This window comes from Jaculus jaculus, chromosome 4, assembly GCF_020740685.1.
Source record: "Jaculus jaculus isolate mJacJac1 chromosome 4, mJacJac1.mat.Y.cur, whole genome shotgun sequence".
NCBI lineage: Eukaryota > Metazoa > Chordata > Mammalia > Rodentia > Dipodidae > Jaculus > Jaculus jaculus.
The window spans coordinates 160693582-160709699 of record NC_059105.1 but is presented as its reverse complement, the minus strand read 5'-3'; the positions used below and the strand labels follow the sequence as shown (position 1 = coordinate 160709699).

General features: G+C 41.0%; 1 protein-coding gene across 1 annotated transcript in view; it reads right to left on the bottom strand.

Annotated features, from left to right (window-relative positions):
* The window catches only part of Polq (DNA polymerase theta), an 83944-nt gene that overhangs the window by 17267 nt on the left and 50559 nt on the right, over window positions 1-16118 (bottom strand). Inside the window, exons 17-24 of the mRNA XM_045148416.1 lie at window positions 15179-15322; window positions 13936-14132; window positions 11813-12053; window positions 9324-9517; window positions 7953-8090; window positions 6293-6467; window positions 2992-3118; window positions 2340-2461 (exon numbers count right to left, since the gene is read on the bottom strand). Coding sequence (XP_045004351.1) covers window positions 2340-2461; window positions 2992-3118; window positions 6293-6467; window positions 7953-8090; window positions 9324-9517; window positions 11813-12053; window positions 13936-14132; window positions 15179-15322 — 1338 coding nt within the window. The remainder of the gene's footprint in view (window positions 1-2339; window positions 2462-2991; window positions 3119-6292; window positions 6468-7952; window positions 8091-9323; window positions 9518-11812; window positions 12054-13935; window positions 14133-15178; window positions 15323-16118) is intronic.

Below are 16118 nucleotides of genomic sequence, written 5' to 3'. Positions count from 1 at the left end.
AAAATACTTGTTATAATTATCATAATTGTTTCCTGTGGCTAGGGCTGGAGAGATGACTTAGTAGTTAAGGCACTTGCCTGCAAAGCCTAGGGACCAAGATTCCATTCCCTAGGACACACATAGGCTAGATGCACAAGGCGGCACGTGCATCTGTAGTATGTTTGCAGTGACTGGAGGTCCTGGCATGCCCATTCTCTATCTTCCTCTCTCCTCTCTTTCTCTCTCTCAAATAAATACATTTTTTAAAAGAGCATGTGGCTAACATGGAAGCACATGCCTACACTCCAAGCATTTGCAAGGTGGAAGAAGAATTATGATATACTCTACAATATATATGGAGACTCTCAACAGAAAGAAAAATAAAACAAACAAATAGATGTGCACCAACTTTGAACTTTAACACAAAGCCACACAATTGATGTAGAGCTGAGTATGACTTAAAGCAGTTTAAAGAAGGGTTGGAGACGTGGCTCAGTGGAGAAAGTGCTTCCCCCACACACACGAGTGCGGGTTCTGCAGTCAGTCTCATCTCAGTGCAACTGAAGTGAGGAGGAAAGCAGAGAGAGGAGAATCTCCCGCAAGTTCACAGGACAGCTCGGCAGTGAACACAGCAGTAAAGAAGAGACTCTGCAGACAAGGTGGGTGATGAGGACTAACACCCCAACTGTCCTCTCTGACCTCCACACACACGATGGCATACACGCAAACACACACACAGAGAGAGAGAGAGAGAGAGAGAGAGAGAGAGAGAGGGAGAGCGCACATACCAGGGAAGAAAAGATAAAGAAAAGAGGACTGGGGTTGGGGAGCTAGTCCAGTCAGTGATGTGCTACCATACTAGCATGAGGACCTGACCAGCTCCCCCCACCATATAAAAGATGAGTGCAGTGTCTTGCTCCTGCACGGCCAGTGCTGGGGAAGCAAAGACAGCATGATCCCTGCGGCTTACTGGCTAGCTGGCCAAGCAGAATCAGTGAGCTTCAGGTTCAGTAAGAGACTCTCAAAATAATAATAATAATAATAATAATAATAATAATAATAATAATATGAAGGGGGCTACAGACATGGCTCAGCAGCTAAAGGCACTTGCTTGCCAAGCCTGATGATCCAGGTCCAATTCCTCAGAACCCATGTAAAGCCTACCAACTTGAGGTCGATTCCCCAGTACCCATGTAAAGTCAGATGCACAAAGTGGTACATGTGTCTGGAGTTTGTTTACAGTGGCAGGAGGCCCTGGTGCACCTATACTCACTTTCTGTGTCTACTTCTTCCTCTCTCTCTCTCTTTCAAATAAATAAATAATATTATAAATAATAAAAATGAGATGGAAAGTGACTGTGTCTGAATAATACTAAAAGATATTTCCAGAAATACATAACAAATTTGATAAAGTATACTTCTAAATTTAAAAAGAATAAATTAAATTGATATTAGAGTTAAATGTTTAACAAGAAAATTTCAACAGTTTTCCAAAATATCTGAGTTTCTAACTCTAGTCAAATATAAAAGATCAGATCAATATCTCGTGCATTAAAAGTATACACATTTTTAGACATCTCAGGACATTTAAAAATATTAATTTCACTTACAGAACGCTGTTAGATTCTTAAAAGGAAAAGACAACAGGTACATAATATCCTCATTCCCTATTCAGAGTTCATTTCTAGTACCAAACAAGACACAAGGCATAGTACAGAACTCAAACTTATAACTGCTTGAGGTATATTAGTCTAGCCCACTGGATGAAGAGCTAGTAAGCTTGTTCTCTCTCTCTCTCTCTCTCTCTCTCTCTCTCTCCACTGATCCACTGAATATGTGAACCAGTTTCTACGTCATCTCCTTGAAACTGTAAGGTTTATGACTCAAGGCTGAGAAGAGGCCAGGCAGAACCAGGCTACCCTGGCAGCCTCCCCATGCAGCAGGAAGCAGAGAAGGGCAAAAAGGAAGAAACAAGGGAGGAAACAAGTGAGAGAGCGCTGTGCTCTTTGAGGTAAAGGAGGAAAGTGGGGAAGGAGAGACTTCACTAACAGCAACAGATGCCATAGAGAAGCAAAAGCAGGTGAGCAGTGACAAAGTCCATTGGATTTTGCAGGTTTACCAAGGCCTCAATCACCCCCTTGCCCCCCACCCCCACACACAGCGTCTTGGCAGATGGCAGCGGCTGCTGTGATCCACCACACACAGTTGGCAGATCATGAAGATGGTGAGTAATCGTCACGCACCTGACAGAACAAAGAGCAGATGGGCTCCACCACAGACAGCAAAGAGGAAGAGTCAGTGTATGACTGAACGCTTTCCAGTGCACTGAAAGTATTCCCACAACCACGAGCTCACCTTACCTGGAAAAGGCACAAAGGCATGTCTCATGCTCACTGAAAATGGCACCCTTCTACCTGAGGCCTTCTCCTCCATCAGTGCCTGGTATCCAGAGTGCAGGCCACAGCCCTTCTTGTTTTGTCCTCTGTGGTGCAAACAAAAACAGCTAGACATGAAGAATCTCAAATATATGAAAGGTCTGATTTCATCTAAAAAACTTAAAAATTACCCAAACTAAAACTCACTTTAAAGTGCATGATACTAGACCTCTTTTAGCAAGCATTCAGTAAAACATTTAGCTATTTCAATGACCACTTTCTCCACAAATTGCATCTGAGACAATTCCCTGTCATTTGGCTCCACACATGTCTTTGACCACACTTAAAGTGATCTGGGCTGTTTCTTCTTATTCTCTGCCTATGGAAGAGGAAGAGAAAACATCGCTGGCATTCCCAACCCCTTCCCTTCAGTGCTTGCTGACAGATTTAACTAGCGGCACAAGTTTGGCCTCTACCAGCAACTAGCTTCCAGACATTCAGAAAAGTGCCTAGAACAAACACTGGGAATGTGTAAAACATAAAACTAAAGTCATTACATGATTCTGTACAATAGGCTCTCTTGGAACCACCCACACTCACAAAAGTATATTAATACAGATACAAAGAAATAGTCTACCTGCCCATGGGAAAGAGGCCTTTGCCTAAGGCTTGAGAAGGTAGGCTTTCCTCTATGAGTGTTGGCATTTTAATCTCAAAATCTCTTGGAACATTCTGGATATTTGGTTCTGTAAAGGTTATTCGTCCTAAAAATCAAGCAGAAGACATAAAATTAAAAAAAAAAAAAAAAAAAACACAGCCCTGACATTTAATCATATCTGTGTCTCTGAGTTATCTTTAAAAATGAGTGTTTTGGGACTAGGAAGATTCCCCAGCAGTTAAAGGTGTTTGCTTACAAAACCTGCCAGCCTGGGTTCAGTCCCAAGCCACCATGTAAAGCAGATATAATTTGAAGCCTGTAGTGAGCATGGAGTACAGACACCTTGAGGTTGTCCTTGACCTCCACATGCACACCACAGAACACGCTATGGCACAAGTGTGCAAAATAATAAAAAATAAATTTTAAATGCATGCCTTATTAACACTAAACTAAGTTTACATTTAAATTTCTTTTTCTCAGTATAGTCATAAGCCTAACAATAATAAAATAAAAACAAATACATCCTCAAATAAATGAATATATGAATCAAGCTTCAACATCATGCTCCACATGAACCTAGCTCTGTAACAAACACCGCTATGACAAAGAAACTTGACAAACTGAAGTATTCTTCTCGAAAGTGAATAGACATGCCAGTGTGATGACAGGCTAGCAGTCATACTGAGAAACAGACCTCAGGAGACACGGATTTAGGAGCCTTAGCTGGGAACACACGAGACAGGACTCCCTGGGGCAGAGCAGCGACTGCAGAAGAGGACAACGGGAACAAAGCAGCCAGCCACTGCAAGCGCACCAAGGGACGGCTCTGGGCGTCACCTGGCGGCTTTATTACCAGCACTATCACTGAAGAGAATCAACAACAGCATTCACATGGCTGAGACTAGACTTGGGTTACTATTCGAAATTATTTTATAAAGCCTTTATCCCCTCATAGTATTTTACATGTTGTTTTCTTACTTTTCAAATATCTTTGAAACTTTTGAGCACTTTTCAAAAGAACACTTTGGGGTAGCTGTTACCAGCATTTTATAAACTAGACAGCAACACTAACCCTCTGCTCTAGGACATACTCTTTACTGTTCCGGGCTCTCTAGTAGTTGCTACGTATAATTTCACCTGCTAGTGAACACTGAAATGTCTTGGATATTATTTTTCTAAATGAACTACTAATTTGATGTTCTTCTTATTAGCTTCTAGAAAAAATAAGTGTTCAATTCAGTTACTTATAATTTATCAACAAATGTTTGTTAGGTATCTCACATCAATAAACAGCAGAGGAAGGAATCCTCTTTCTACCTCGGTACACTGTTTTCTTTCAATATTAGTACTGAATTTTCAGCACACTGCTAGCCTAGCATATTAACTGAACTGACATAATACTGGCCAACAAAAAAGATGGTGAAAATAAATTACAAGCATAAATAAAGCTTAATGGAAAAAATTCTAATCACAAATTAGCTCTATGCTTATATTTTTGTAATCTCATTAACAACTACAAAATACCATTAAAATATTATATTTTTAAAATCAATAATGTAGGCTGGGGAGATGGCTCAGAGGTTAAAGGTGCTTGCTTACAAAGCCTGCTGGCCCGTATTAGGGTTCCAGGTATTCATGTAAAGCCAGCCACACAAAGTGATGCAAGCATTTGGCATTTGTGGTGGCAAGAGACCCTTGCGCATTCATACTCACTTTCTCTCCCTCTCCTGTAATTCAATATTAAAAACAACTGATAACTGTTTTGTAAGCACCAAATAAATAAGTGTATAACACTCTGAAAGCTGTTTTATTTTGGTTCAACACCAAGAATTAACAGATGTGAAACAGAAATACCAGCAGGGCAAGAGATGGCCAACAGGTTAGCATAACAGGGACAAAGGAAGAGAAGGCTGATTAGAACAAGGATTAAGGCAGTCAGAGAGAAAGCATCAGCCCACAGTGTTCCACTTTCAACAGAGCAAATGGCAAGTACGATGTCAGCTAAATGAGCCAGACCCAGACAGACAAGCTCATGTCCCCACGCACGAAGTCCGAGTCAGCAGGAATGTAGAACAGTAGTTGTTAAAGATGGTGGGGTAGGGGGAGGGAAAGGGAAGCTGGATTTTGTCAGTACATGTTCTAGGAGTGCTTTCAAACAGCACAATGAAACCCATTCATATGTATAATAAATGTTAATCACAAATAAAGATAACAGAACTTCACTAGGCGCAGCAGGCTACATCTGCAATCCCAACACTTGGGAGACTGGTGCAGGAGGCTAGGCGCAAAGGTGAGGCCATCCTGGGCTACACAGAGTTTCAAGCTACCCTAGAATCGAGCGAAGCATTGTCTCAAAAAAGAAAACAGCCTTTACAAATGTCAATCATAGAAAAAGAGATGGTTTTTTATTTTGTTTTATAATGGATTACATATTTTTAAACTTATTTTATGATGAGACAAACTAAAAAAAATGTGGCAGTGTAGAAACACACACGGAATAACAGACACCACACACTTTCTGGGCGCCAAGGACAGTGACCTCCAAAACGACCAGGGAGGCTGCTTCTTTCACTTAGCAGAGTGAAGCCCTGAGACGCTGACTATCTTGTTTCAAGATTCACAGTGCCAGAATTCAAATCTTAACTTCTCATTCATTTCAAATCCTTCACTGTATCCACCAATCTAACCTGCTTATGCACCTTTCTTACTCTGTACACCATGCTTGACTATTCAGAGATTTCTACTGCCTAGAAAAAAAAAGTACTTTTTCGTGACCATATTATACTCAAATCTATTCCAAGAAAAGTCCATGAGACACCTACAGGACTCTACAGCTTACCCTTCTGCTTGGGTAAAATGAGACACTTGTCATACGGATGCTCTGGAGACCCACTGAGGGGGACGGAACCTCAAAGGTCAGGAAAGGGCTGAGGCAGAAGTTAGTTAGGAATGCTGACTCAGAAACGGTTCCTATGCAAAGAAAGCTCTCTCTTTCTCTCTCTGTGTGTGTGTGTGTGTGTGTGTGTGTGTGTGTGTGCATGCACGCACATGTGTGTAGCAGTTACTGAGCATAGCACATGAAAGCAGGAAGTACATCTCACTAACCTCATCCCAGAATCTACGTGATGTGCACCTGAGCTCTGAACACACAGTTGGCTTTCTATGTTCCGGAGAACTTTACAAGAAATCCAAACTTGAGTTCCTTGACTATGATAAGCAAATACCACATATGAAAATCTTCTTCCTAAACTGGACACTGCTCACAGTACATTTTCATTACCTGTAGCCGTGTGTGACTGTGATACACAATAGATTCTTTCCATTCCAAGGAAAGGATTCAAGCGCTTTTCCCGCTGCAATGGGAAGACCACTTTGGTAATAGCATTACTTATTCTTCTCCATTCCAGTATCAGGTCTGGTAAAGGATGTAATGCCTTTAATTTATTTAAGACATCCTGCCAAAAAATACAAGGTAAAATTGAATCTTCATCCAAATTCAACAGCAAATTAGAATCTCTTAAATAAATAAATAGTCTCAAAATTTATTTTGATAATTCCAATCTCAACAACTCAAAATCACTGTTTGGGTATTTTTAGAAATAATGGTAAATATGTAATGACTGTATGAAATGCTTGACAAAGGCACTAGTAATAGCATCTGGATAGTATTATTCCATGGTAATGTTGAATACTATCAATTTATAGCTACCGTTTCAAAAATAAAATCAACAACACTTTAGTTTCACAAGACATCTACTTCACCACATCCTCCCCAAATTTACACCATGTCTCTTCTTTTCACCTTTCCTCCTTCACTCCCTCAGTGACCGGAGGCATCCCAGGTGTCTTCCTTCTTGCCTTGATAATTTCAGGGTTTCCATATCAAGGAAATCAGTAGATATTTCTTTTTAAAAGGCTGATGTTTTGAGCCAAGCATGGTGGTACATGCTTTTAACCCAAGAACTCAGGAGGAAAAGGTAGGAGGATCTCATGAGTTCAAGGCCACCCTGAGACTACATAATGAATTCCAGGTCAGCCTAAGCTAGAGTGAGATCCTACCTTGTTAAAAAAAAAAAAAAAAAAGACTGATGACTTCATGCCATGGACCATCAGGAATGGAAATTTGTGATGCAAAGGCCTGCAAGACTCACAAAGCTGTGCTAGAAAACAGCACAGCTGTGGGTACTTCTCAAGGGCACAGAAGTCATACTTAAATGTTGTCAGGGTCAAAACTCCACAGGATGGCAACCAGGACAGCTTTTTGGATGTGAGGGCGATCTGGCTGTGACATCTGCCACCCTATCGATGGCCAGGGCTGATTTGGTTGATCTGACTGGCTAGGCGGGTGTCCCCTTCCTCCCTCAGCACTCCAGATGTGCCCCTCCCAGAGCTGCGTCCTTGGTGGAGGAGAACTACCTTCCCCAAAACAGAGGAGCACCCGTCCTCCTCAAGGGTATACGAGTAGCTGCGCTCCCCTGCTAGAATCTGCAAACAAGCTCCCAAAGCTACATTCCATTGAAACCTCAGTAAAATGTAAAATTAAAGCCCTAATCTCTTCTCTGTCTAATGCACACAATGCCCATGAATTAGCATTAGTAAATTTCCTTTAAAACTCACAGATCAGAGTCGTAAAATGAATTCATGGGAAAGTTGTTATTCCGTCTATTTCACTGTCTATCACACTAAAAAGTCCAAGAACACAAGGTAACAATAATCAAATATCTACAGGTCTAAGTCACTAGCTTCAACACGGTTTTAACGATAAGAAGGACACAAGTACGAACTCCAGTTACAGCCCTGATGCTACATGATGGCATGTCTCCAGACACTGGGGGCTACTGCACCACAACCAAGTGGGCAATAACAGATCTTTCCATGACATCAAAAGCTAACAGTAACAGTAGTTCAGGTTCTGCCTCGTCAGTGCCCAAAAGGAGCACCTTACTAGTGCTGAACCGTCTGCCCAGCCGCGGCTTGCATCCACTGTCATTCCCTCTCCTGGTAGAACCCAAAGTTTTCTTGCTGCCTTGCATTTTCATCTCTCCATTCGGTGGCAATTTCAATTCCAAAAATAAAACCTGCAATAAATTATTCAGAAAATATTTTTAAAACGTTATTTGAGAACACAAGATCCCTAATTTAATAATGGTTCTAAGAGTATTTCTTTAGACAATCACTTCCAGTAAGCAGCAGCAATGAAAATGTATGTCAGGTAAGTTGTCTATACCTGAATTTAAGCACTGTCATGAAGTGTTTAAACAGGAACTATGCTTAGCAACTGACAACTAAGCTATTAACACTAAGACTTAAAGTTACTCTGAGGACTACAAGTTCCCCTAACAGTCTCTTACAGTGATAAACAGCATGGTGAGCCTTTGTGGCTGTGTGTAATCATAAAATCAGAGAACACTACATGAAGGGTCTGGAAAGCCATCTGGTCTCACCAACACAACAGTGGGCCATGGAATTCCTTAGACATAAAAGGCTGGGAGAAGGTAGCTGAGACAAAATGGCAATAACAAAAGCTAGTGAGTGGCTGGTAAGCACTCACTGAAGAAACCAGGCCCTCACAGGCTCTGAGGCGGGATCCCATGTTACCAGACCCCTACTAATTCAAACTAGAGGGATTAAAACTCAGGCAATTCAGTAATCATTCCAAAAGCTGAGGCAAAAATCTCTTCCAGTTCACAGCAGTGGCAGTAACTGGCATCTGAGGGAATGAAAGGCATTAAGGCTTAGTAAGGTAGCTGGTAACCATGATGGTTAATCTCTGGTTATCAACTTGACAGAATTTAGGCTTACCACGGAACACATATCTGGAATGTCTGTTGATTTTCTAGATTGGGTAGCTGAGGTGGGACGCCCCACCCTAACTGTAGGTGGTACATCTCCTGGGCTAGGGTCCTGCTCTGAATAAGGATAGACAGCAGAACACCATCTCCCAACCCCCGGCCCCCACGAGTCCTATTCTAAAGGAATGTGTTGGAACAAGAAAGGGGTGAGAGCTTATGGAAGACATGGAGCCACAGCTAAAATGACATGGGACTGCTACTACTGACCACCTTACCCACAGGTACTTAGGAGTACCTCCTCTGATGCAGGCAAATCTTCCCCCGGAAAATGTACTATGAAGTCTTCTTTATGACCTCATTATTGAGTAGGTATGAAAAGGCTCCATTTCCAAGACATTCTAGTTAACTGTTTTCCTTTACTAATCTTTGATATTTAGGTAAACAATTTAGGAGTGGACAGAATAATATGCCTGTGTTCTGCCCTCATGTCATTTTAACTGTCTGTCCCCATGACACCACCTGCGCAATGTCATCAGCGCTGGTGAGGGAGAAGCTGTGGCCAGCTAGCTGATGAGCCTGACTCTCAATGGCATCCAGCTTGGCTTGCAAGATGTGCTTCTGACTTTCACATTCCGCAGTACTGAAGCCAATTCCATTAAGTTCCAGCAAGGCCAAGCAATACTGAGAGGGCATCTCCACTTGACAGAAAATATCTGAAAGGAAAATGGGAAAAGGAAACGTAAGTTATCATAATTCATCACTAGTAAAAGCAGAAATATGGAAACAACAAAACTGGTCTAACAAGGGTGCTACCCAAGCTGTCCTTCATGATCTAGCCTCCCAAATGCCCTCAAACTGACAGAGAAAGGTGACAAAGGACAGGCCACGCAAGCATTAGACCACTCTATCTCTGTAGAGAAAAGCTGGCAATTGTGTGGACAGTCTGCACTGGAAGAGAAGGTATTTCTTCTGAGACTTAGAAAATCATCTCAAATATGTTCAAACCATTTAGCCTCACTGATCCAGAGGAGAAGTCTATTCTGCCCTACATTACCTGAAGAAAAGGCATAGTCCCTTGTCAATATTTGTTCATACCCAAACAGAAAGCAGTTCTCTACTGAGAAAATGCCAGTTATCAGAACACATCTACCCAAGAGGCAAGAGACAAGATTTGGTGTCGCTAAAATAAACAAACCTAAGGCTGGAACCCAGGTTTTTATACACAGTAGATGAGCACTTCATGACTGAGCTATATTCCCAACCCTTGCTATGAGACAGTCTCATAATACAGCTCAGGATAGTCTAGCACTCATTATGCTGCCCAGGCAGGTCTCAAACTCAGGCTCCAAAGTGTCTGGGAATACAGGAGTGTTCTACTATATCCACCTTATAATTCAGATAAGGGTAATCAACGTCTCTAAGAAGTATTAGATCAGAAGCCATTGTCCGGAAACTACATAAACAGACTGTCCAAGACACCCACCGCATAAATACAGTAGAGTCCTATAGCGCATGGGCCAGTCCACCTCTTTGAACAGACTACAATGGCTTTGAGAGGGAAGGCTAAAGCAGTGTAGTGCCTGTACAAGGGCTGCCAGTGAGGATCACTTGAGAACACCCCTATAAATACACAGGTCAGTCTGCTATGCTACCCATGATTCCAAGAATATTGCTACTGGAACAAAGGCTTTGAGCTAGAGGTAAAAACAGTCATAATCAACTAATACAACAACAAGCACTTTGTATGCTTCCTTTGATCTTAATAATAAAGACAGTCTATCTACATGAACAAATTGGCCTGCTGATAAATAAACTTATGTTGAATTTCCTCATAATGAAGCCAATCTGATTCTTTTGCCATCTTTAGCATTTGATATGCCCTCTGGGCTAGCAGATTTCTCAACAAATTCAGTTGTCATGAGGGGAAAAGGAATTTCATGACTACCCTTTGCTAAAGAAACTAAATAGCTCTTGCCAGGCGTGGTAGTACATTAATCCCAGCACTCGGGAGGCAGAGGTAGGAGGATCACCATGAGTTTGAGGCCAGCTGGGGACTACATAGTGAATTCCAGGTCAGCCTGGACTAGAGTGAGACCGTACCTCGAAAAAACTGAAAAAAAAAAAAAAAAGAAAAGAAACTAAATAGCTCTAATAAAAACAATGTTCCACTGGGCCTGGTGGCGCACACCTTTAACTCTAGCACTCAGAAGACAAAGAATTGCCGTGAGTTCAAGGTCAGCCTCAGCTAGAGTGAGATGCTACCTTGAAAAGAAAAAAAAAAAAAGCTTCCTTTTTGAGATCCTTTTTTTAGATCTTTTGTATGAATAAAAATTATGCAGGGCCAGGCATGGTGGCACATGCCTTTAATCCCAGCACTCATGAGTTTGACGCCACCCTGAGACTACATAGTGAATTCCAGGTCAGGGCTGTTTTTATAATAGTAGAGCCAGATATCAACAAACTATGGCCAAATAAGCACCAGATGCATGCTTTTGTAAATAAATTATTAGAAGATAACCACAGCAATTTGTTTTGATATTAGCTATGATGATATAATAATTATGATATTAGCTCTCATGATATAATATCAAAACTGAGTTATTTGTGATAGAGAGATCATGTGGTTTGCAAGCTGAAAATATTTACTACTTGGCCTTTTACAGAAAAATATGAGGTTTGCTGAACCCCTCACCAGATAAGCCAGAGGTAGCATTTACATAAAACCACAATTGCCTCACCAGTGATGAAAGATGGCTAAAAAATACCCACCCCCAAGTTGTAACATTCAAAGCTCAAGAACAAAATATTCATTTATTTTGAGAGAAGGAGAGAGAATGCATACACCAGGGACTCCTGCCTCTGCAAACAAACTCCAGAAGCATGTGCCACTTTGTGCATCTGGCTTTACAAGGGTACTGGGAAACTGAACCTGGGCCATCAGGCTTAGTAAGCAAGCACCTTTAACCATTGAGCCATCATCTCTCAAGCCCAAATAACTTTGTTTTTACCGTGAAGGTTTTCCTTCTGTAACAGAGAGTTGAGTTGGTTCATGGAGTTGAAGATGAGAATGGACTCTACAGATGCTCGGTACCGCCCAGAATGCTCAGTGCTCACATTCAGCCCCAAGCTCTGAATTCCTTGGCCTGTCTCCATTCCATCAAGGAGTGGGAGCTCATGGGGAAGAAAAGCAGTCACTATGCTATGAAGAGTCGGCTCCTTAGAATCTGGATCGAGTAACCAATAGGCCACCTGAATGGAAAGCAATCAGATTTTCTTAATTTTTTTTTTGTTTCTTTTAAAAATATTCTATATGACCTACCCAAATTAAGTCAAGACGAGATTAAATATTTTATTTATTTATTTATGAAAGAGAGAAATTGGATGCACCAGGGCCTCTAGCCAGGGCAAACTAACTCCAGATACATGTGCCATGCTGCCATCTGGCTTCACATGGGTACTAGGGAATCAAACCTGGGTCCTTTGGCTTTGCAGGCAAGGGCCTTAACCACTAAACCAACTCTCTAGCCCAGTTTTCTTAATTTTTTTAAAAGACATTTTTATGTCCCTAAATTAAAAAGGGAAAAGTTCATTTTTAGTTTCATACACCTTCACTTAGCATTTATTCAGACAGGAAAGGGGAAGTGCAATTTTAACAGGACTCACTGTGCGTGCCCACAGGAGCAGTGACCTTCACACAGCAAAAGCTGCTCCTACTAGCCAGCTCTGCAGCAGGCCTGAGGATCATGTGCCTCTCGGCTAAGTGAAGCCATATGTTCAAATGTGAGTGCTGATCCAGCTGAAGTCCTACAGTAAAGATGGCCCCCGAGGGTCTTAAGGTTACCCAGTTCTTTCAATATTAGAACTGATGCATACATGTTTTGCCATTCCAGAGTTCCAGAAAACCTCGATTTCCTTTCTAACAACCATGGATCATTCAACTGCTGTTTTTAGCTTCCCCATGGGACTGGGTATAGGCAGCCTGAAGTCTCTAACACTAGGCTTAGCAGACCATGGACTGGACGTAGACAAAGGAAAGCTAAGCCCTTTTAATACTTGGGAAAATTACCAGACGATTCAATTATTTTGTCATAGCTAAAGAATGAAGTTTTGATCAAGTAAGGCAGAGTATGCCTACAATCCAAGTACAGAGAAGGCTGAGGCAGGAGGACTGCTATGAGTATGAGGCCACCTTGGCCTGCACAGTGAATTATAAACTAGCTTAGTACACAAAACAAAGCCAAAAAGAAAACAAAGTTGTTGTTAAAATGAAAGAATCCAAAGAATCTAATGTAAATGTCTGCTACTACAGCTGGGGATATTGTTCAGCAGTTAAAGGCACTTGCTTGCAAAACCTGCCGACCTGGGTTTAATTCCCCAGCCATCCAGGCAAAGCCAGACAGGCTACCTACACACACACACACACACACACACACACACACACACACACACACTCTCGCTCTCTCTCTCTCGCAAATAAATAAAAATGTTTTAAGTTAGCTGTTTCTGTTGAGATTTTATGAATAGTTTACCTTCTTATATCAAAATACTATAGTAAAATCATTATGGAATATCCCAAATAGTTTAAGAAGATGCTATAATAAATATAGGATGCTACTGTAGTTTTAATCAAGACTCATGTCACCCAACTTCTTGTTTTGGACTAAAGAATATCAAAATTAAATGATAACTTTTTGGGGGCTGGAGAGATGGCTTAGTGGTTAAGCGCTTGCCTGTGAAGCCTAAGGACCCCAGTTCAAGGCTCGATTCCCCAGGACCCATGTTAGTCAGATGCACAAGGGGGCGCACGTGTCTGGAGTTCATTTGCAAAGGCTGGAGGCCCTGGCACGCCCATTCTCTCTCTCTCTCTGCCTCTTTCTCTCTGTCTGTCGCTGTCAAATAAATAAATAAAAATGAACAAAAAATAAAAAATAAAATAATAAATTAATTGGTAACTTTTTTTATATAGTAGAGGTTCGTTTACATTTTTTTCCAAAATGTAAAATCTAAAGATTAAGTCATTTGGCTACAGACGCAGCTTAGTAGTATAGTGCTTGCCTGGCATGTACATTTCAGAATGAAGTTTAAACATCAGCATTATTGAAGTACACAGAAATTAAATATGACATAGAACCTTAGGATCTTCATAACTTTGTTCCAAAGAAATGCCACAAGATAGAAGGAGGATTTTATAGTTCTGGATGAAGTCGTAGATGATAACAGAGCGTTCTTTATTAAAGTCCTTCTGCAAGCAGGACTGAAGGCGCCGCACCCTGTCTCTCACAGTCAAGGCCGGATCCAGAGAAGGTGGGGCCAGACTGGCACTCATTTCTTAAGGGAGAAAACAAGTGTTAGTACAAGACCCACACTCATGCAGTGAAGTAGTGGTCTTTACAGGGAAGACACAAGAGCCTCAAAAGTGTAGGGAACCTGCTTCCAAGTAACCGCTTGTCCAGGCTAGAGTGATTATAGAGACGACATGATTCAGAATCTAAAAACCACGGTTTGGGCTATAAGAGTTATATTATTTTATTATGCCAGAGAAAGTTATAACTATCAGACATAAAACAAAATTACATTTTTTCAGAATGAGGAGATAAAGATAGCTGTTTCAGAAGTGATATTTAGAGGATCCTGTATTGGAAATGAAAGTAGCTACTCAGCTCAACATACTTTATATAAAGCATTTGAAAACATTTCATTCTTACTGAGAATACGACACTATATGATATCCTTATCAGTTAGCTCCAAACAGCTAAGTATCCAACGATCATAATCAGATCACAAGTAGTTCTAGATCATGACCTTTCATTTCAAGGGCTCCTCCAATACTGACATAATTCAGCAACTACAGTTCTCTAGCTCAACAATGCCTCTGGTTGAGCTGCAGAGCCAGGCAACAGGAAGAGAAACAGTAAGAAGAAATTGTGAGGTTAACTGTTATTAATTGTTAATGACCTCATGTAACAGACAGTAGGAAACAAGGGAGGTATTTCTTAAAATGTTCATTCTGGTCTGGGAGTATAGCTCTGAAGTAGAGAACTTGCCTAAGAGGTATGAGACCCTGGGTTCAATCTCTAACACCACAAAAAAAAAAGGAGAAAAATTTATTCTTGTTAACATATGAGATTATGTACAAATTGGCTGTTTTTTGTTTTGTGTTTTGTTTTTTGAGGTAGGATCTCACTCTATCCCAGGCTGATCTGGAATTCACAATGTAGTCTCAGGGTGGCCTCAAACTCACAGCAATCCTACCTCTGCCTCTCAAGTGCTGGGATGAAAGGCGTGTGTCACCACGCCCAGCTAAATTGGCTGTTTTTTAAACAATCACTCCCTTAATAGATGCCATAAATCATAACCGAATGCCTATCACTTACCAGAATGCTTTTGCTCCTTCTGCAGTGAAAAATAATAGGCATCCCTGCCACCCCAGCACACTGCCAGTCCAACCACCGCGATGTCATCAGAGCCTGGGACAGGAAATCCATCATCTATCACAGGGGCTTCCTGAGGTAAACTAACTAAAGAAATCAAGAGTAAAACTGTTTTTAAAAGTTCCAAAATTAAGCCATTAAACTGTTAAAACCACGATACAATACTGTATTTAGCCCAGCATAGTAGCACACTTGAGAGGCTGAGTCAGGATGGTCACAAGTTTGAGACTAGACTGGGCTACATGGCAAGATCAAACACAAGCAAAAGCCTGGTTTTGAAAGGCAAGATCAGCAGATTCTAAAACGTGAATTATTTGGACAATCATTTTTAGGTGTACGAAAGATCTTTCTAGGCCTCCCATCAGTTAGGATACTTGTCACCATGAGAAGAAAAAAGAATCTACTAATGATTAGCCTAAAATATATCAGTAAACATGACTAAAAGAGAATCCACTAAATAATAAAGGCCGTATTTCAAATTTCTATAACAAATAAGACTACTTTCACATTAACAAACAGCAAATAGCAAAATCAGTAATTCTTTTTTTTATTTTTTATTTGTTATTTTTAATTAATTTATTTGAAAGTGACAAACAGAGAAAGAGGCAGATAGAGAGAGAATGGGTGCACCAGGGGCTCCAGCCACTGCAGATGAACTCCAGACATGTGTGCCCCCTTGTGCATCTGGCTAACATGGGTCCTGGGGAACTGAGCCTCAGGGTCCTTAGGCTTCACAGGCAAGTGCTTAACCACTAAGCCATCTCTCCAGCCCCCAAATCAGTAATTCTTAACAAGAGACATCAAGAGTTTTACTCCTTAGTGAATAATCAATAAAACTCTATATCTAGATTTGAAATTTTTCTAACATAATGTGCATCAATTT